Below are 21,771 nucleotides of genomic sequence, written 5' to 3'. Positions count from 1 at the left end.
GTGTGCTTGTCTGGGGGTGAGAGTTAGGGAACCCTTAGATAGGTGTTTTTCCTTCCTCTCCAAACACAATTCAGGAAAGGCAGGAAGAGTGAGCTTCAGTAGACCCATAGTTGCAAGTTGATCACCATACTTTTGTTTGTTTGGATGAATGGTATGACCAGGAAGTTTGGAATGTGTTTCCTTGAATGTGTGCATTTGACTTACATTCTGGATATAGGTCCTTGCACCCCGTTCATATTCATATGATCTCCCCACCTTGCTTTTTTTTTTTTTTCAATTTAGAATCACAGAACTGGTTGGTTACCACCCTGAAGAGCTGCTTGGCCGCTCAGCCTATGAGTTCTACCATGCACTGGACTCAGAGAACATGACCAAAAGCCACCAGAACTGTAAGTTCCAGGAGTACCCCCATACATCTGTGGAATCTGGCCTTGAGTGAAATGTGACTGGTGAGAAGGAAGAAAATCCAATCACTTTCGTCACAGGGCCCACCGTCTTGTGCGGCATACAAGACTCATGTCCTCAGGAAAGTTAGAAAACCAGAATTGCCACCAGCCTATATGGCATGTTGATGCAAATAGGATAAGGGGACACACCAACACCCCAAGGCATATAGCCTAGAGAATGGAGGGTGGGCTGAATCTCATTCCCCCCTTACCACCTCCACTGGGCACATTTCTGCAGTTAACAGATTGCAAAAACTTATGGAACAGCCCCATAGAGCGTGATCAACTTGGGTAATATGCTTTAGATGCAAGTACACCATTCAGAGAAGAAGAGGGCTGGGACAGTTCAGGAAAAGAGAGGACAGGGCACTTTAGTTGAACCTTGAAGGATGGGGGAACATTGGGCTAAACAGAGGTGGAGCTTGTACAGTACCAGCTTACTAGATTAGTTGAGATAGGCCATGGTTTTAAGAGCTTGCTTGCTGAATCAAGAGAACTCAGTTGGATGAGAATGTCCAGGCAACCCAATAATGGCATGTGGAAATTGTGCCTTGTAGCTTACAAAAAAAAAAAAACCTGAATTATGAAAGGATTCTAGAGCAGGGTTGTCCAAAAGAACTTTTTGGAGTGGAAATGTTCTTCCTCTGCAGAGTCATGGGTGACCTTTGCTGTATTTGAAATATGTGTAATGCAACTGAAGAACTGAATTTTTAAATTATAGTTTTAATCAACTTTAAGTAGCCACACTGGCTTATGGATACCATATTAGACAGAGCCGTTCTACTGCATTTCAGTTGACTTTAATCCCAATTAAGTCTTCTCATTTGCAAATGATCCAAGACAATTTTCTTGAATCCATACAGCCCATCAACATGCAAGACTATGGGTTTATAAACCTGTACTTGGCCTGTGCTGTGCTGTGCTTAGTCGCTCAGTCATGTCAACTCTTTGTGACGCTATGGACTGTAGCCTGCCAGGCTCCTCTGTCCATGGGGATTCTCCAAGAAAGAATACTGGAGTGGGTTGCCATACCCTCCTCACTTGGCCTACTAGGGGAAATAGAAATTTATAGGATTGATCCCTACCCTAAAGGATCTCATATCTGAGGGAGAAGGAGGGCTATGTGTTCTCTGGGAGCCAGCTGGCCGGTACCTTCAGCCTCAGTATCTAGCGTAGTGTTTGGTACTGTATAGGCACTAAGTGAATGATAAACTCAAGGGCAAAAACTATATTCTGGAAAGAATGCTTCAAAAAAGTGCCCCCAGTGCAGATGGAGGTGCTGAGAGGATTACAGAAGGACTTAAAATGGGTTAGTCTGAGAAGATTCCCAATGGTCCTGCTGGTCTTGGACTCCAGGGATTAGAGTGGCTTGAAGTAGCAATGAAGAAAATGGAAATACAGCTATTTCCCCATTGTTCCTAAATCCATCCATCTATCCCAAGGTTAGGACAGCTGAGGTTCAGAGCAGCTAACAGATCAGCAGCCCATAAACTGTACAGAAGCACAGTTACTCTTCTCTCAAGCAGTAAGATCTTCTCTAATTGGTTTCTGTGCTTCATCCTCATGGCTTTAGGGTTCAATCTGACAGTGCAGCAGGGCCCCTAATGATATCTCAAAGATTTTTCTCACTGTGGTCTCTGGCAAAAAAAAAAAAGTCTAAAATCCAGATTCCACATTCAGGGACACAGGGATGGGGGTGGGAGGTGGATGTGTCATGGACGTGACCCAGCCCTAACCTGCCCCAGCTTTGAAGCTGTGGGATGTGGCACCAGCCTCCTCTCTGGGATTCCCCATGCTTTTCTGATCCATAGCAGTTCCAGCTCCCTAAGTCGTCCTGATACTGGGACTGGGATTCCCACTGATTCCCCAGTGCCTGGCTTTCTGGTTCCCTCCTTTAGATGTAAAACTGGGGAAAAGCCTAACCTTCCTTCTCAGCCAAGGGTGCATCATCAAAGTAGGGACACTAGCAAATGTTTCTGAGAGTTCTTACAGGACAGCATTGGACTGAATCTTCTGGGGTGGGAAGGGGGAGGAAGCTACTGTCAAAAAGAACAAAAACGATGACTTCTCAGTAGGCCTATGAAGGGGTTTTTTACCTTCTCTTAGAAAATCTTTGATCCTTAAAAAAGATCTGGGGTAAAATATTGTCATACTAATTTAGTTTTCTGCTGAATCCAAGGGCAATATGGTACTTTTTATTGACTTTGTGTTTTTAAGCAATAGGCACACTTAAAGATAATTCACAGACCAAATATAAATCACAGGTTCCCTTCTTTCCCTGATGGAGCCAAGCAAAGCAGCTCTGAGTTTGGAGGCCTCTACCCAGTCAGCCTGAACCCACAAAAGGAAATCTGCATGGGTTGCCTGGAAATGGGGTTAATGCCAGCTAAACAGAAGAAACTATTTCTGTCTCTCTTTCCCCCTGTCTTTTTTTAATACTCTTTATTTTATATTGGCGTATAGCCAATTAATAATGTTGTGATAGTTTCAGGTGGACAGCAAAGAGACTCAGCCATACATATACATGTATCCATTCTCCCCACAAACTCCCCTCCCATCCAGGCTGCCACATAACTGAGTAGAGTTCCATGTGCCAGACAGTTCTTTTCCTTTCTTTCAATCTTTCCATCTATCTCAATCGGTTTCTCTGTTTGTCCGACTCTCTCTCTGTCTCTTTCTCTCTCTCTCATTGAGTTATGCAGATAAAGTTGCACCACAGACCCATGCTCATACTATGGAATAGTTGGGGGCCCAGGCTTGAGGCTGGTCCAGGGTTACACACCAGCATCCCGAATTTAGGCATGTATGTGTATCTTAGCCTGTGAAGGTTTACCATTGAAATTGCTGGGGAAGTTCAGGCCTCAAACCAGATTTAGATAATCGAAAGCCATCATTTGCAAATGGATTAGTAGTTTATACATTTGTTACCCTTGGAGGGTAAGGGTTTGGGGGAGGGGGGCTGGTTTTTCTTTGTTGTGTGAGGACAGTATGTGCTCTTAGGAAAACTAGATTAAGGCCATAAAAAGCCTATCTACCAAGTAGCAGGCCCCTCACCCAGGCTGGCATTAACGAGCAGATGATTAGAAAGCTGGTGTAATTACGTGCTACTGACAGAGCAGGCCCTCGCCTGCAGTCGCTAGAAATGCAGTTAAAAACCTTCGCTCACTGCACTGTTTAATCAAAGAGAATAAGAGCCCTGAATCTTGTCTGCATTAAGAACAAGTTAATAAGTTAATAAATAAGTTCACTCCAGGCACTTGAAATTGTGCAAGAATCATGTCGCTAGAGCAGGGGAGCCTCAGTGGGGCAGATCAAGGGAGATGAGGGGAGACAGAGTTATTTCTTTGGCCAAGGGGTCCCTGATGATTTAGGACAGCAGCAACCACCAATTCAGTCTTCCCACTGAAGTGCCGCCCAGGGGAATGTAGGAGGAGGGCACCATGCTGCGGGCCACAAGGCTGTCTCATAGCCCAGACTATTGTCCTGCGTGATGTAAAGCAGGTCACAATCCCTCTGGCCTTAGTTTCCTCATGTTAAAAAAAAAAAAAAGATATCTGTCTTCCCTACAGCACAGGATTTTATTTAAAAGATTAGACAAGGCCGATATAACCACTTTGGAAAATAACTTGGCAGTATCTAATAAAGGAAAGGTGTCCGTACCATAAGACCTGCCCACCGCACCCCTACGCTACACCTACACTGTATGTCCATACAAAGATTTGTACATAAATGTTTATAGCACCTTTATTCATCATAACCAAAAACTGAAAACAAACATCCACTGAAAGGTGAATGGATAAATAATGGTATCTCTGTGCAGTAGAACATTACTCAGCAATTAAAGGGAGCAAGCCAGAAACATCTACAACAACATGAGGGTTCTGGGAAACACGCTATGTAAAAAGAAGGCAGATGCAAAAGAGCACGTGCTCTTGTATGATTCCACTTCCATGCAAATGGAGAGAAGATGATTTCAATATCTGGTTAACAGAAAACAGATCGGTGGTTGCCTGGGACTGGGGTGGAGCAATGGGGATTGACTGTTAAGAGCTATAAGAAATTTGGGAGGTTGGATAAAGGAAAGTTCTTTGATTGTAGTGACTGTTACAAGGGTCTGTACATTCATCAAAACATGTATGCTTAAAATGGGTGCATTTTCTATTGGTGGTAATGGCACAAGTGGTAAAAAACCTGCCTGTGAATGCAGAAGACATAAGAGACTCAGGTTCGGTCCCTGGGTCATGTAGATTCCCCTGGAGGAGGGCATGGCAACCCACTCCAGTATTCTTGTCTAGAGAACCCCATGGACAGAGGAGTCTGGCAGGCTACGGTCCATAGAGTCGCAAAGAATCAAACACAACTGAAGCAATTTAGCACACAAAGTTGATTTTTTTTAAAAGTACAAACCAAACCAAAAAAAACTCAGATTAGGGGTCTTCAGTTTGGACTACAGTCCTGTACTAGTTCCACTGAGGGGGCCTTTCAGCAAATCACTCAGTATTTCTAAGCCCCTCTGCCCCACAGTTACTAACATGTAACACGCCAGGCCTCCCTGTCTATCACCAACTCCTGGAGTCCACCCAAACCCATGTCCATTGAATCAGTGATGCCATCCAACCATCTCATCCTCTGTCGTCCCCTTCTCCTCCTGCCCTCAATCTTTCCCAGCATCAGGGTCTTTTCCAATGAGTCAGCTCTTCGCATCAGGTGGCCAAAGTAATGGAGTTTCAGCCTCAACATTAGTCCTTCCAATGAACAACCACAACTGTTCTCCTTTAGGATGGACTGGTTGGGTCTCCTTGCAGTCCAAGGGACTCTCAAGAGTCTTCTCCAACACCACAGTTCAAAAGCATCATTTCTTTGGCACTCAGCTTTCTTCACAGTCCAACTCTCACATCCATACATGACCACTGGAAAAACCATAGCCTTGACTAGACGGACCTTTGTTGGCAAAGTAATGTCTCTGCTTTTGAATATGCTATCTAGGTTGGTCATAACTTCCCTTCCGAGGAGTAAGCGTCTTTTAATTTCATGGCTGTAGTCACCATCTGCAGTGATTTTGAAGCCCAGAAAAATAAAGTCAGCCACTATTTCCACTGTTTCCCCATCTATATGCTGTGAAGTGATGGGACTGGATGCCATGATCTTCGTTTTCTGAATGTTGAGCTTTAAGCCAACTTTTTCACTCTCCTCTTTCACTTTCATCAAGAGGCTCTTTAGTTCCTCTTCACTTTCTGCCATAAGGGTGGTGTCATCTGCATATCTGAGGTTATCGGTATTTCTCCCGGCAATCTTGATTCCAGCTTGTGCTTCCTCCAGCCCAGCGTGTCTCATGATGTACTCTGCATATAAATTAAATAAGCAGGGTGACAAGATACAGCCTTGACATACTCGTTTTCCTATTTGGAACCAGTCTGTTGTTCCATGTCCAGTTCTGACTCTTGCTACCTGACCTGCATACAGGTTTCTCAAGAGGCAGGTCAGGTGGTCTGGTATGCCCATCTCTTTCAGAATTTTCCACAGTTTATTGTGATCCACATAGTCAAAGGCTTTGGCATAGTCAATAAAGCAGAAACAGATTTTCTGGAACTCTCTTGCTTTTTCCATGATCCAGTGGATGTTGGCAGTTTCATCTCTGGTTCCTCTGCCTTTTCATTACTGTTAATTATTATCAGTACCCCATTTTGCAGATGAAGAAACCAAAACCCAGATTTCCTAATCCTGCTGGCATGTCTCATCTTAGTTCTGTATGATTTGGGGGTTTCTGAGCTGGGATTCAAAAGAATGAATTCCCCAGGAATGAAAGTAAGTGGGCAATTCAGAAAACTATCAGAAATCCTAACATTAGTAAACTTTCATTTGAAGGGACTTGTTGATTCCTTTTTAATGGGAACAGTCAGAGCATTCTAGACTGGGGAAGAAAACCATCTTGGGATGCAGGGTCCATTCTCCAGTGTTTTTATAGAGAAAAGCAAATGTTAAATGAACATTTAGAAAATTCTGGGAGAGGAAAGAAGTCATATGCAGGTAGCCTAGCTGGGCAGCTGGGAGGCCAAGTGCAGAGGACTCACAGGCTTTGAAGAGGCTGTGTGTAGAGGTGGCTGGGGGCCCAGTACTGCCTCAGCCCCCACTGGGAGCCTGGGAGGCTTGTTTATGCCTTTGCTCTGGGTCCCAAACCTTCTGTGGCCCTAAAGGTGGCGGGTCTGACCAATGACTTGAAACAATCAGGATATCTATTTTGTTTTGTTTTAAACTGCCTTTATTCACAAGCAGAGTGTTGATGGTGGGTCTGCTACCAGGGGCTGCCGAGAACAGGCATTCTCCACGCTGCCTGCAGGTTCCCCTCACCTGCAGTGTGGGGCAGAGAAGGCGCTCTTGCACCCTGGGTGCATGCATGGATTTGGCTGGTGCCCCGTGGAGCGGCTTCCTCTCGTTGACCTTGAGGGGAAAGAAGGGCAGGTGTGTTCTTGGTTTCTGCTCACAGCTGAGCCGGTGTGAGCTGACCTGTCAAGGGTTGGCCATGGCCACTCCCTCACAGCCAGCCTAGGGACATCAGCTAACCTCTCTGGACCACCTTCCCCATGTTTAACATGAAGTGTTGGGCAAGACACTCTCAGCGCCCTTCCAGCTCATCCTTCCACATCTTTTCCCATACACTGCCCTCGCCTCCCTGATCTCAGGCCCCGTTTCTCCTCCCCTAGTGTGCACCAAGGGTCAGGTGGTGAGCGGCCAGTACCGGATGCTTGCCAAGCACGGGGGCTACGTGTGGCTGGAGACACAGGGGACGGTGATCTACAACCCTCGCAACCTGCAGCCCCAGTGCATCATGTGTGTGAACTACGTCCTGAGGTGAGCGTGCGAGGGCTGGGGGCTGCAAGGCTGGGGGTAGGGTGTTCCTGAGGCTGACAGTGCAGCCCAGGGACACCAGGCTCCTCAGAACCCGGGCACCACATCTTAGAGTCCTTGGCGGTGGGCATCCTGGGGACGATGGGACATTGGGATTTGCCTTTGACGGCGCTTTTCCTGCCCCTTGCCTCTCGTCTGTCATCTGTCATGCCTCCACCCTATGTGAGGGAGACAACTAGAACATAGATGAAGCCTAACCTGTTTTCTGAATGAGGATCAAGGGAAGAGAACTGCTCATACTTTTGGGGAGAAGAGGTAACACCCTAGCTATGTAGAACTTGAGAAGACAGCTGGAGAAAGGCAGTGCTGGGGTGAAACAAAGGCAGAAGCCTTCAGGTCTGTGCACACCACACAGTCCATGTACAACATAAAAGCAGCATCCAAGACAGATACATACTGTGAGGCGCTCTTGGCATCGCTAGGCTCCAGGACTCCAAACCACCACTGTGCAGTTCTTTACAAAATGCTAACACCCTGTCCATACCCATGGTTTTATCTGAGAGGCTCAGCTGTCAGGGTTGCAGTGTGTCTGGGAGAGCCAAAGGGTTCTGATGGAAAATGTGGAGGGTCTGAAGCTCCCTCTCATCTCAACAGTGAAATTGAGAAGAACGACGTGGTGTTCTCCATGGATCAGACAGAGTCACCGTTTAAGCCGCACCTGCTGACCATGAACAGCATCTTTGATAACAGTGGCAAGGTGGCTGTGTCTGAGAAGAGCAACTTCCTATTCACCAAGCTGAAGGAGGAGCCCGAGGAGCTGGCCCAGCTGGCACCTACCGCGGGAGATACCATCATTTCTCTGGATTTCGGTGGGTGCATCTTAGCTAGGCTGAGGCTATCAAACTCTCTTTGGGTGGGAGGATTTCCCTTAAGCAGAGCTGCCGTGTGCCTTCTCTGAGTCTTGCTAATCATCCATTAGTGTGGCCAGACCCTGTGCTGTGCACATACACTCACCATGGCTCAGGACTGCCGTATATCTGATCTCTCAAGGCACTGATCCGGGTGGGGTCTGGTCGATGCTGCATCATGGGCAGTAGGAGTCTGAGAGGAGAGGTCTCAGGAATCTGCTCTGCAGCCATGGGCGTATTTTTGCAGAGTGGGCAGATCTCCACCTTGAAAGACAGATTGTGTGTTGGGGCAAAAGGCTGCTATATTGAAATAATGTTGGGAAAAATCATCCCAGAAACTTGGATGGAGAAACAGATTTGGGCCCAGCAGTAAGTCCTTACATGCACGTCTTTAAACGTTTACCTGTCCCCTGGGGATGCGAGTCCTGGTGGCCCCAGCAGGGTTTCCAGCTCTTGACCCTTGCTGTGTACCTGCGAAGCCCCTTCCTCCCTATGTGGCAACTGACCACCATCACCCCAAGCCTTACTGTGGCCACTCAAGGAATAGCTACACCTCCCTGTACTTGCTCTGAACTGGCTTGGCCTTGCTAGACATGTTCTTGAGAAGCCACAGGGGAATTGTGACTGCAGAGAGTCACAGAGGGCAAACCTGGGCCAAGGAGTCATGCAGCGTCCCAGTTTTGTGGCAATAACAAGGTAACTTGCCCAGTTCTTATAACCTTCTCCTCTGCATTCTAGATTACCCTTCAGGGAAGAGAGGCAACTGATACATTTAATCTCTGAAAGTTAGCGGCTCCAAGAGGGTGTTCCCATTAAACAGAGTCTGTACATTGAAGCAGAGCCTCGGTTGAAGGCCTCTTTAACCCAACTGAGCCTCAGTGCACCAGGGCCTAGCCCAGGTGCACTGCAGACCCTTTTAGGAACTCTTGTGCATCCTTCGGGCTTCCTCTGTCCTGGCAGTGAGCCCGGTGGTTGTGGGTGCTAACCAAGCCAGGCCCTGTCTCCACAGGGACCCCGAACTTTGAGGAGTCCTCAGCCTATGGCAAGGGCATCCTGCCCCCAGGCCAGCAGTGGACCGGAGAGGTGAAGAGCCACGGCACCCACAGTGAGGCCGGGAGCCTGCCCGCCTTCACTGTGCCCCAGGCGGCCGCCCTGGGGAACAGCACCCCCAGTGCCAGCAGCAGCAGCAGCTGCTCCACGGTGAGTCCCCCGCCTTGGGTTGAGGTCATGGAGAGGGTGAGCTCCTCTGGCTGCTGCCGGATGGCTGAGTGGACAGGCCAGGCCCCAATGCTGTGCTCCTCTTCCTCGGGTTTCCTGCAGACCCCAAGGGTGGCCATGAGACTTGCCTGCCACATATTAGATGCTTGCTGTTGGCACTCCACCCCCATCTACAGAATAAGGTCCTTGGAGACAGGGGCTAAGTCACTCAGAGCTGTGAGCCCTGAGCTCAGTCTCCATGCAGGACAGTAACCATCCTGCTGGGTGCAAAGAGCCTGGCCAGCCATGCCTCTGTCTGGCTTGTTCTTCAAGACAGCCTCATTTTATGGTGAGGAGACTGAGCTTAGAGAGGTTCACATGGCTCATATGGAGTGGCCTCTCTACAAATCCTGTTCCATGGAATGGAGTTGACTCTGTGGGTTCAGAGATGTATTTCTCCTTCCACCTTGGACTTCTGGGGAAAGCAGTGCCATAGCCTTGACTTGGTCACCTTCCTTCCTGGCCCCTAGCCCAGTAGCCCTGGAGACTATTACACATCTCTAGATGACAATCTGAAGATTGAAGCAATCGAGAAGCTCTTTGCCATGGACACAGAGGCGAAGGACCAGTGTGGCACCCAGGTATGTAGCCATGGAGAAGATTGGGATGGTGCACCAGGCCCACCAGCTGCTGCCGGTGAAGGCTTACGTCCATGCTCTGCAGCCTCGGCCCTTTGTTGCAAAGACTAGTGGGAAAGCTTGGCCAATGCCATGGTCCCTTAACTGGGTGAGAGTGCAGGGAAATGGAGCCTGTGGTCACCTGCTCCTCCCACTTCTGCCCTCTGCTTTACCCGTGTCAAATCCAGCTCTTTTTACCTCTCCATATATTTATATCCTACTAACTTGGATATTTATTAGAGCTCAGAATGCCAAAACTACAACTGAACGTTTCTTTAACGAGCTCTGCATTTAAAAAGCATGTCCAGATGCATAAGACTTTTCTAGGCACAGGGAACAATTCCCTTTACAAACATTTTCATTTTAGGATTCTTTGAAATAACGTATGTTAAACACATTTTAAAATGACATCTGACAAATTTTTATTTACATATAACTTTTCAGAAACATATTACATAAGGCCAAACAGTCTTGTAAAACCTGTGTAAACAGGCTAGGGTGTGGGTGGATGGTAAGTATGTCACAAAACCCAAAGGAAATGTATTAATCCCTATTTGTCTTACTCTGGGTTATTCATCCAAATTTCTGCCTTGCCTCCTCAGTTTGTGTCTTTATTCTGCAATCTTTCCCTACTTCAACCCTGCACTTTCTTCTCTGAACTCTAAGATTTATTCCTTGAAAAGAGAAAGTGGGTAACTGGCTGCTGCTTCTCTTTAACCGTTTCATGTCATTGTAACCATTAATAAGCTACCTCCCCCAGTGAGGGGTGAAATGTTTGTTTTGCTGCATCTGCTTGTGAGAATTCCCTACGGTGCCCATACAGGGAACCTGGGGGCCATCTCTGAGTTCTTGTTGATCTGAATGAAGGTCCCACAGAGAGCACTGGGCCACGGTTACCCTACGAGCTGTCCACAGATACACCCTGGGCACGGGCAGGAGATGAGGACAAAGCTGCCCTTGGCCCCCAGGAGCCATCGTGCTCATCAGAGTAGGCAGGAAGGAAGAGGTGGGGTCGACACCAGTGGGGTGTGTGGAAGAATGACTGAGTGGAAGGAGACGCACAGGAAGGCTGGTAGCACTTGTCAGAAGACCTTCCACACTTTGAAGACACATCTGTGTTTTCCTCTCTTGGGCCCCCAAGACCTTGGCGCTGCCAGGCTATGCAGGAGGAATGCCTCGGGCGGGAGCGGGGGAATGAGGGGCTAAGATGAGACAGCGTCCTTGAGGCAGCGCCCACTGCTGAGCTGCTTTGCCCCTGCTCTGTGTCTTCTAGACTGACTTTAACGAGCTGGATTTGGAGACCCTGGCACCTTACATCCCCATGGACGGAGAGGACTTCCAGCTTAGCCCCATCTGCCCTGAGGAGAGCCTCCTGCCGGAGACCCCCCAGTCGGCCCCCCAGCACTGCTTCAGCACCATGTCAAACATCTTCCAGCCACTGGCTCCGATGGCCTCTCACAGCACCTTCCTCCTGGACAAGTATCAGCAGCAGCTGGAAAGCAAGAAGACGGAGCCTGAGCAGCGGCGTGTGTCCTTCGCCTTCTTTGACGGTGGGAGCAGGGTGTCCCTGCTGCAGTGCTGTGGTCAGACCTACACCCCCCTCTCCTCCATGGGGGGCATTTCCAACACCCAGTGGCCCCCTGACCCACCACTACAGCTGGGGCCCACGAAGTGGCCTGGTGAAGACCAGCACGCAGAGGCCGTGGGGGCAGCGCCCCTGGGGCCCCCCCCCGCCACACCCCATCTCGCCATGCTCAAGAAGAGGTCAGTGACGGAGATGCTGGGCTGCTTCAGCTAAGGCTGTGCAGTATGGGGGAGGAGGTACAGACAGGTGCCCACTAGGGGCAGGTATGGGGCTCCAAAAGGCCCCTGGCCCCATCCCCAGTTTCCATCCGACAGAGGTGCGATATGCCGCTTAGCCTTCTCTCAACTCTGAGAGCTTGGGCTTTAGGGGACTCGCCCTAAGATACGTGAGGCCTCGCGTGGGACACGTTTTATCAGAGCTGGAGACCAAGAGAGGCCTGCAGACAGGGAAAGAAGTGGCTTCCTGAACTACCTCCTAGAGTGCTTTTTTATTCAGAGTTCATTATCTGAGCCACAGACCGCCCACACACACAACACAGAGGGACATTTCCTCATTCGAGCGTGGAAGCCGAGTTGAGGAAAGTGAAAAGATGCCCCTGCCTTCCGCCTGACTGGCTGCCGGAGCCCAGCACTGCCCTCCCCGTCCTGCCTCCTCCCAGCATCTGCCAGTATCTGCCACCCCACAAGGCCCTTCCAACCCCTGGGAGCTCCCCTGGCTGTCCCATGGTTGGAACAGACTTCAAGTTCCCAGGGCCCATTGGTTAGGCTTCCCTGAGGCCCTTGCCTTTTACAGGGCATCCTCCCTTGTCCCTGGTGGGGAGCAGTCCAAGCAGAGCAGGGGAGATGGGGCAGAAGCAGCCCTCGAAAGACAGCTGTCACCGAGCTGGGCAGCCACAAACCAGGCCAGGACCAAAGGCCGCCGGGGGCCAGCCCGGCAGACGGGCACGTGTCGGGGGAGGTGCAGACAGCTGAGCCATCAGTGTCCACCAGGCAGAGCGCACTGAGGACAGGGAGAGCTCCAGCCCAGGCCCTCGCCCCCTCCTCCAGGACTCTGCCCTGGGGGAGACTGCCCTCCGGGGAGGACCCTGGGCCCGTGGCGCCCCAGACTCTCTCACGCCCTCTCTCTCTGGCTTGGCAGGTCTGCCAAGGGCTTCGGGCCTCAGGGTCCAGACGTGATGAGCCCAGCCATGATTGCCCTCTCCAACAAGCTGAAGCTGAAGCGACAGCTGGAGTACGAGGAGCAAGCCTTCCAAGACATGAGTGGGGTGAGCCATCTCCTGGGGGCATTTTCGCAGGTTCTCCATAGCCCTGGGGAAGGCTGGGTGGGAGCCGGGGCTGAATGTAGAGACCCGGGCTGACAGGGAGGGTCTCTCAGAGCAAGCAGGGCCCGCCTCACCCCAGCGCAGTTTGGGACTGGGTTCTCTGGCCTCTCCCTCTATGTCTGCACTTCCACATGCAGGGGGATCCGCCAGGCAGCAGCACCTCGTATTTGATGTGGAAAAGAATGAAGAGTCTCAGGGGTGGTGGGACATGCTCTTTGATGCCGGACAAGCTGCCAAATGCAAATGTCCCTAATGGTGAGCACAGTCCTGGGCCGTGGCGGGGTGGGGTGGGGAGAGGGCATTTGCCGGTGGAGCAAGGGGTTTAGCTCCGGGCCCACCCTGGTTCTTCTCTCTCTCACCACCTGAGGGTGACATGGTCAGAAATCTCTGGGCTCCTCCTGTGGAGGAAGAGGGATGCTGGGGTGTCACAGTCTGTCCCATCAGTCTGACATTGGCCTTTTCAGATGAGTTCATCCAGAATCCCGTGAGGGGTAGGAGCCAGCCCCTGAGACACTTATCACCACCACAGCCTCCGTCTGCCACGAGCCCGGGGGAGCCCACCAAGAGTGGGTTCCCCCCTCAGTGTTACGCCCCCCAGTACCAGGACTACAGCCTACCAGCAGCTCACAAGATGTCAGGTGGGTGCACTCAGGAACAGGCGTGCTGTGCCAGGGCCTGGGCGTTGTGGGAGGGTGGGAGCCAGGGGATGGAGAAGGTGGCACATCTCAGCACAAGGATGAACTTGCTCATGCAAGGCAGCTGCCTTGAGAGGGGTGAGCCCTCCTCTCCCCAGGGGACCACAGCAGAGACTGGAAGTCCACCTGTCCACAGGGCTGTAGAAGGAGCCCTCCAGTGACTAGGTGACACCCAGGGCTATACCCTGTAAGAGCCCCAGAGCCTATGCCTTTTGCTCAGTTCTTCCTGTTACTGTAATGCCTGATGCAGTGACCTACTGGGGCATCACGCTGAGATGAGGACGCACTGTTGGGAGGACAGGCACGCTTGCCCTCGGAGGGGATCTTGCTTTCTAGGAGGACTGGCCACCCAATGCCTGCCTCTTACCCGCCTTAGTCTATCAGCATCCTATGTAATATGTTATCACAAAAAGGTTGCTATGTAAACAGGAATGTAATTCATACTTTGGGTGAAACATACCAAACTCCTGCCCCAAAAGAGGGTCATTTCCTCAGCACTATGGTTTGAGACAGACTGCTGTTCAGTGCTTCAGAGTCCAGGCTTTAGAGTCACAAGATAGTCCGGGGCTTACATTTCAGCTTTGCTCCTTACCTACCTTAGGTTGGAGTAGTAGCCTGCACATTTAATTTAGAGGCCTGCATGCAAAGTGTGGGCTTCCCTGCTGGCTCTGTGGGTAAAGAATCCACCAGCTAATGCAGGAGACTCAGGTTGGATCCCTGGGTCAGGAAGATCCCCTGAAAAAAGGAGTATCAAACTATTCCAGTATTCTTGCCTGGGAAATCCCATGGACAGAGGAGCCTGGTGGGCTACAGTCCATGGGTTGGCAAGGACTCACCATGCCCACACCTGTGCAAAGTGTATATGTTCGTGTATATGTTTGCATGAAGTGGTAGTCAGCATTATTATCCCTGCTGTGAACCTAGGAAACTCATTCTTTTCAGGGGAAAATAATTTTTTTTTAAATTTAGGTCGGTTCTGAGGGTGAGTAAAAGAAGAGGGGATTAGAAAAGGATGATGAGCAAGTACCCCTTTCTACTGTGGGGCTGCAGCCAGCCATGAAACACACCCAGTCCACAGGAGAGCAAGGATGAGTGGGGGAGGCAGGCATGGACCCTAGGAAGTGGCTGAGATGCGGACTGAAGGAAGAGAGGGCCCGGGGGCTGAGATGTTTCACGTAAGTCAGGAAGGGAAGCAGGGATTCACATCACTGGGGCCAGTGAAGGGCTTCTGGGTCTGCCTCCAGGCACCCAGGCCCTCTCTTCCCTGGAGGTGGGAGGTGGGAGGTGGGCTGGGAATGTCCCCTTATCTTCCTTCTTAGCAGGAGAGGAGCAGCCAAGGGTGGGGATCCTGAAACTGAAGTCAGGCCTTTGAAGGACCTGTGTGTGTGTGTGTGCACGTATGTATGTACGTGCCCATGTGCTTGTGGCACATGTGTATGATATGAGTGCATGTAGATGTGTGTGCAAGTGTGTGCAGACACCAGCTGGTTCAGAATTCCATTTCTCTGCTCGGCCTTCCCTCCAGCTGCCAGTGCACGGGGGGCAGGCTCAGTCAGCAACTCCGAGCCTTGCCCAGGCACTGGCTCATGCCTCCACCTCCCAGGCCAGGAAGCCTTCGTGGGGACTCCTTCCACCCACCCACCCCCACCCTCTGAGCCCTTCCCTGTCCTATCTGCATTGTGCACTCTGTCCCTGCCTTGGGTCTCAGCCCCTCACCTGATGAGAGAGGCAGACGGGCTATCTGCTGGGTCCCTGCTCCGAGCACGGGGTAGGTGACTAGGGAAAGACAACACTGAAGAGTGAAATGAGGGCTGCCCCACTGTGCCCCGGAGTCAGGAAAACTGGAAGTGCCTCCTGCTCTGTGAACCCGCTGCGTCCCTGCTAGCCTTTTAGGGAACAGACCCTCCCCACACGGTTGATGCAGGGCTTTTAAACGACAGCACTCACTCTCTGTTCAGGCATGGCAAGCCGGCTGCTCGGACCCTCGTTTGAGCCCTACCTGCTGCCGGAACTGACCAGATATGACTGTGAGGTGAACGTGCCTGTTCCGGGAACCTCCACGCTCCTCCAAGGAGGGGATCTCCTCCGAGCCCTGGACCAGGCCACCTGAGCCAGGGCCGCCCGCCGACAGGCACCCTTCCCACGCCGTCCCACCAGCTTCACGTTCTCCGTCTGTTTTTTGCAACTAGGTATTTCTAACACCACCACACTTTTTACAAGATATACTCACCTGGCAAACTTGTCCAGGTCACCGAGTAGTGGCCTTTTTCTGAAGATGCTCACTTTATTATCCATATTTTAAAAATATAATTGTTTTACCTATGTTTTGCTCTGTCAATGGAAATGTTCTTAAATTTTATAAGATTTTTCTTTCCCCAAATCCTAATTTATAATATTCATGGGTCTCTCTCACACACAAACAATATTCATATTAACAAGTTTGGTGTATGTGTGTTCTCCTTTCGGGAAAGCTTTGGCTTCATTTAACTAAAACTAGATGTTGTTGTTGTTGCCAAAGAGAAACAAAATAATCTTGCTTTCTAAGCTTGATTTTTGGCCTCTCTCAGCCCTTTCTTTTTTAAAACTAATCACTGTATTGTAAATGTCCATCTTTTTTTTTTTTTTTTTTAAGCCAACTCTTTGCTCTAATTTTGATATGACTTTTGGGGGTAAAAAAAGAAATGAAATGTGAAGGGTAAACTCCATTGTGTGTGCTTATCTATGAAAGTTGCGCAGTACGGCTTTTCTTAAAGTGGTGTTTTTCCCCTGCATTTGGTGGGTTTTTTTTTAATTATTATTCAAAAGCATAACTGAGTTTTTTAAGAAAAAAAATTTATATCTGGGTTAAGTGTTTATCATATATATGGGTACTTTGTAATATCAGAAACGGAAATGGAATCCTGCTCACAAAATCACTTTAAAATCTTTTTTAAGCTGTTTGATCTTCTTTTTCCTGATGTTGCTGACACTGCAGAATTGTACAGAACTCCCACGGGCCTGTACTAACCTTGCTCAAGGTCTCTCGCTGTTGGCTTTTTGCTTTCGGGATATGCCATAGGCGTGACAAATAATCCAGAAAGTGGAATCATTAAGTGGGAGCATTGCGAGCTGTCTTCTCCTTGTGTTCTATATGTATTTTGTATGTATGTATGTATGTATTATTATTACTGCCAAGAGGGTCTGATGGCACGTCAGGGGTCGGGGTGGGACGATCTAAGGGAGGGGAAGTGCTTTAACTCTTTTTAAGATTTTGTTGCCAGCCCTTCAAGTGCACTGAGCTATGTGACTCTAATGGTCTTTCATGTGGCACATTTGGATACTTCCAGAACTACCATGAGGTGGTTTAGATGGGAATTCACGATACGGTGCAGATTCAGAAACAGTACAGTGATCCAGTGCACGTCCCGCTCACCACCTTGGAGCCCATGGAGTTGAACCAGGGGTGGGGTGAAGGGGCAAAAAGGGGGCCCTTGGTCCTGACCAGCCTCATCCTCATGCCCCTTCCCAATGGGGCCAGGCCCTCAGATCACCCTGCAATGTCAAGGTGCGGCAAGCAGACCTCCGGGGATGGCCCCTGGGCCTCCTTGAGGTCTGTCTGTTCCCAGAAGTGACGTATAGAGGTAGGAGGCACTGCAAACAGTCTCCTAAAAGTGCCTTGTAACTCCCCAGTAAGAGGGACAGTATCACTTGTTTTCAGAATACTAGCCACATGGAACTCTTCCATCATGGGTACAACGACCAAGTTTCTAGAAACACACAAAGCAAAACACAGCAAACCGAGAATCTGGTAAGCCTGGATGAACTTACTGCCCAAAACAAAACAAAATTTAAGTTTCACAAGAAAAAATTACCTAGTCACTGTGTCGCCCAAATTGTCCTTTAGCACCGCAGCCTGCCTCACGCACAGTGGGCAGCACAACCTGAAGGGCTACTGACGTGTAAGCGCTGGTGTTTGATTTTCTGTTTGCCTCAGCATTAAGGGCATTTTACCCTTGCAGTTTTACTAAAACACTCTGAAAAAATATTCCAAGCTTCATATTAACCTTATCTATCAACATAATGATTTCGTGAACATTATTATTTTGTCAAATTCCTACTGACAATGTTATTACTATATGGGAGCTTAACTTTATAAGGAAATGTATTTTGACACTGATATCTTATTAAAGTATTCTGATCCTACCACTGCTGGTGGCTCTTGTTTTTGGTGGATTGATCATGGGCTGCACCATTATAAAGTCAACTATTGAGTAGTTTACAGAAAATGAACACGGGCACTGATCTTTGGGAGACAACTGACAGGAAGCTGGATGAAGGAAAAAGAGGCTATTATTAAACCTTTCCAACTGTCTAAGACCAGGAAGCCATGCTACATCATCCATATTTCTGCAGGCGGTGTTCTCTCTGCCACAGGCCCCTTTTTCTGTATTCTAGGAGGGCACCAAGAAAAGAAGTCATGGTCCCTGCCTTCAGAAAATTACGGGAAGGATTTTGAGAAATAAAAAAATTTTTAATGCAGGTGGCTTAGGAGTAGGTGGCTTCCCTGCTAAAGAATCTGCCTGCAATGCAGGAGACCTGGGTTTGATCCCTGGGTCAAGAAGATCCCCTGGAGAAGAAAATGACAATCCACTCCATTATTCCTGCCTGGAAAATCCCACAGACAGAGGAGCCTGGCGGGTACACTCTGCACTCACGCAGTCATTTCAGTGTGTCCGACTGTTTGCGACCCTGTGGACTGTAGCCCACCAGGCTCCTCTGTCCATGGGATTCTCCAGGCAAGAATACTGGAGTGGGTTGCCACTTCCTACTCCAAGGGATCTTCCCGACCCAGGGATCTAACCTGCATCTCTCATGTCTCCTGCATTGGCAGGTGGGTTCTTTACCACTGTGGGGTCGCAGAGAAACACAACTGAGCGACTAACACTCAGGAGTAGGTGTGTGCCTACGTGGCCAGGTGTGCAGGAGCAGCAGCCTGCAAGAATTAACAATAGATCAGCCACTGGGGTTCCTCCTGACTCAATACATTCTCCTCCAGGCATGCAAAACTCACTTTCCCAGAGCTTACCTTGCCTAACAGCCTCCAGATAAGAAGTCCCTCTTTTGAGGGGTGGGGACATGCAGACCCAAAGCTGAGGAAGGAGGCAGCCCCTCTTGGGAAGAAGGGCCAGCCCTGGCTCCCTGTGATCCGAGTAGGGCAGAATTTACCCTCTCCTGAAGCATGGTCTCTAATGAAGATTTCAAACTGGAGTTGAGGGGTGAAGTGTGGGTTTCGCTAGAGATACAGTGCAGGCCCATTTCCTTCACAACATACAAGATTCAACCCTCTGTAGCCCTGTTCCCCTAAGTCCCTGCCCACCCTCTGCTTTATGTGAAAAAGAACTTTTATTCTTTTTGGCCACATTGCAAGACACATGGGATCTTAGTTTTCCCAATCAGGGATTGAACCCATGCCTCCAGCATTGGAAGCACAGAATCTTTTTTTTTTTTTTTTTTGAGGGGGAGGGGGCTGCGGGTTAACCAGGTTCTTCCTGTCTTGAGGCAGTGGTGTCCCCATTAAGACAGCAGTACTGGATGTACTAGTCCCAGATGGACTCAAGGTGCTAAAATCGGCCTGGAAATGATGTAGCCCAAACTTGTCATCTATTTTTTCAACCTCTTCATTCTAGAGATGAGAACACTGAGGCCCAGGGAGACAAAGGGACTTGCCTGCTGTCACATGTGAGTGAACAGCAGGGCTGGGAGCAGAACCCAGGCCAGCATCACAGGGACTGAGGCCAACTTCACCACACGCGAAGGGGACCACGTCCTTGCCCCATGACATCAGGTCTCAATCTCTCAGCCAGTGCACAGGCCCTTCCCACCCACAGCCCTTCCCTCTGCCATCTCACAGTCCCCGGCCTCTGTCTCCCCCGCAGGGCACTTTCAGTTCCTCTAAAATGATCACTATCACAGCATCACCCCATTTCTTCAAATTATTCCTTTGAGCTCAGTGGCCCTTGGAGGAACTGCTTGGCCTCTGTGATCTCAGTGAAAACTAAACCACCTCCTTCATTTCTAGACTGAAGCTTCCTTGGCCTCCCAGACCCCAGGAAAAAAGGGTTTTGAAGTACTTCTCTACCCACACCCTACCACACACACAGCAGAGTTTTGTTTTTTTTTTTTTAATGATACTTATTTGGTAAAGTCATGGTCTCTCCAAGAGTTTACCAGCTAGTAGAGGAAACCACCCTGGCTAACTCAGACTCCTGTATGCCTGGGTATGAGGAAGCCCACAGCCCACAGTTTCCCAGGCAGTCCTAGTCACAGACATCACATCTCAACACCCTCCCCCTCAGTGTGCTTGTACACACTGAACCCCCATCTCGGGTTCAGAAAACAAGAATCTTACAGATACAAATGAGCCTTCAGTTGCTTTAGGGTGAACCCTCGGTCCTGGGGAAGTTCAGAGGAGGCCAGGACAGATCAGTGTGGACCCGAGAAATGGAGAATCCCCCCAATCAGACCTGGGAAGAAAAAGGATGCAGAGGAAGGTGGGGGATCATTCTAGGAGATGTGGATTGGTACGGGGGACAAAGGCACAAAGTCAGAATGAGCAGTACATGCAGGAAACCCTGGGAGCAGGTGGCACCAGGAACTGGGATGGAAGGAGGATAGGAAGTGGGGGTGGGGGGCAGCCTGGCCACTCCCAGCACCCGTCTGGAGTCACACAGACCTGGATTCAAACCCTGCCTCTTATGCTTCTAGCCAAGTAACCTTGGGGAAGCCCCTTCATGTCCGATAGCCTGTAGCCTGTGTCTGCTTTCCTGTGAAAGGAGTGTGATAACAGTTCCTACCTTGTAGGGGTGAGGCTGGAGATATGGATTTGGGGGTTGCCCGTAGGGTAACTACTTAAATCCCTGAGACTGGATGCACTATACCTGGGAGGTAAGAGCATAGAGCAAACAATAGAGCCTTAAGATAGAGCCCTAACCATGGCAGTGCTGGTACAAGTCTGGGAGAGGAGGAGACAGCAGGGAGGCTGGTGGAGTAGCAACAGGTAGGAAAAAAAAAAAAAAACAATAAGATTTCAGGGATTCCCTGGTGGCTCAGTGGTAAAGAATCCACGTGTCAGTGCAGGAGACACAGGTTCAATCCCTGGTCCAAGAGGATCCCACATGCAGCGCAGCAACGAAGCCCATATGCCACAACTATTGAACCCATGCACCGTGACTACAGAAGCCCGATCACCCTAGAAGCCTGTGCTCCACAAGAGACACCACCGCGATAAGAAGCCAGCACGTTGCAACTAGAGAGTAACCCTCACTCACCACAACTAGAATAAAGCCCACACAGCAACCAAGACCCAGCACAGCCGAAAATGAATGAATGAATTTAAAAAAAAAACAGGATTCCAGTATTCCAAATGCCAAGAGAAGACAGTTTTTTTCAACAAGTAGGACTAGTTAACTGGGTTTCACACTTAACTGAAAGGTCAGGCAAAATGAGAAGGAAAAAAATGACTCTGGGGTTTGGCAATATGGAGATCATCATCGACCTTGACCTACTGTATAGCACAGTATTACTATACTAGGGAACTCTACCCAATATTCTGTGATTGCCTATATGAGAAAAGAATCTTAAAAAAGGAATGGATATATGTAAATATATAAAATGAATCATTTCGCTATACACTTGAAACTAACACGACATTGTAAATCAACTATCCTCCAATAAAATTAAAGTATAAAAACTAATAAACAACAAAGGCCTACTGAACAGCACAGAGAACTATTTTCAATACCCTTTGATAAACCACCATGGAAAAGAATATGAAAAAGAATGTATATATATGTATATATATATATAACTGAATACTTTGCTGTGCAGCAGAAATTAGTACATTGTAAATCAGCTATACATCAATAAAATAAATTTTAAAAAAATTTCCCTGTGAAGGGAAGCAGAGAAATGGAGTGGAGTTGGCAGAAGGGGTCAGGGGAAGTTTTTCTTAAACACTTAATGAACTTTTATTTTAGAATCATTTTAGATTTACAGAAAAATTGCAAGAATATTAGAGTTCCTGCACTGAGTTACCTCTGTCGCTAACTTTTCTATGG

The 21,771-nt window shown here is 49.1% G+C and overlaps 1 protein-coding gene and 1 long non-coding RNA gene across 2 annotated transcripts in view; one reads left to right on the top strand and one right to left on the bottom strand.

Moving 5' to 3' along the window:
* EPAS1 (endothelial PAS domain protein 1) overlaps positions 1–17,857 on the top strand; it is a 92,217-nt gene extending 74,360 nt beyond the window's left edge. The window contains exons 7-16 of the mRNA XM_086327128.1: positions 283–389; positions 7,148–7,295; positions 7,947–8,161; positions 9,210–9,400; positions 9,928–10,038; positions 11,348–11,838; positions 12,797–12,923; positions 13,118–13,235; positions 13,445–13,618; positions 15,634–17,857. Coding sequence (XP_086183254.1) covers positions 283–389; positions 7,148–7,295; positions 7,947–8,161; positions 9,210–9,400; positions 9,928–10,038; positions 11,348–11,838; positions 12,797–12,923; positions 13,118–13,235; positions 13,445–13,618; positions 15,634–15,785 — 1,834 coding nt within the window. The 3' untranslated portion in view covers positions 15,786–17,857. The remainder of the gene's footprint in view (positions 1–282; positions 390–7,147; positions 7,296–7,946; positions 8,162–9,209; positions 9,401–9,927; positions 10,039–11,347; positions 11,839–12,796; positions 12,924–13,117; positions 13,236–13,444; positions 13,619–15,633) is intronic.
* Positions 10,472–21,771, bottom strand: part of LOC147363380 (uncharacterized) — a 95,042-nt gene continuing 83,742 nt past the window's right edge. The window contains exon 2 of the long non-coding RNA XR_015137025.1: positions 10,472–11,566. This is a non-coding gene — a long non-coding RNA (uncharacterized LOC147363380). The remainder of the gene's footprint in view (positions 11,567–21,771) is intronic.

Source organism: Bos grunniens, chromosome 11, assembly GCF_055505025.1.
Source record: "Bos grunniens cultivar Pamir isolate PY7600 chromosome 11, Bosgru_T2T1.0, whole genome shotgun sequence".
In the NCBI taxonomy this organism is placed as follows: Eukaryota; Metazoa; Chordata; class Mammalia; order Artiodactyla; family Bovidae; genus Bos; species Bos grunniens.
The sequence above is the reverse complement of the archived record's forward strand: the minus strand, read 5'-3'. Positions and strand labels throughout refer to the sequence as shown.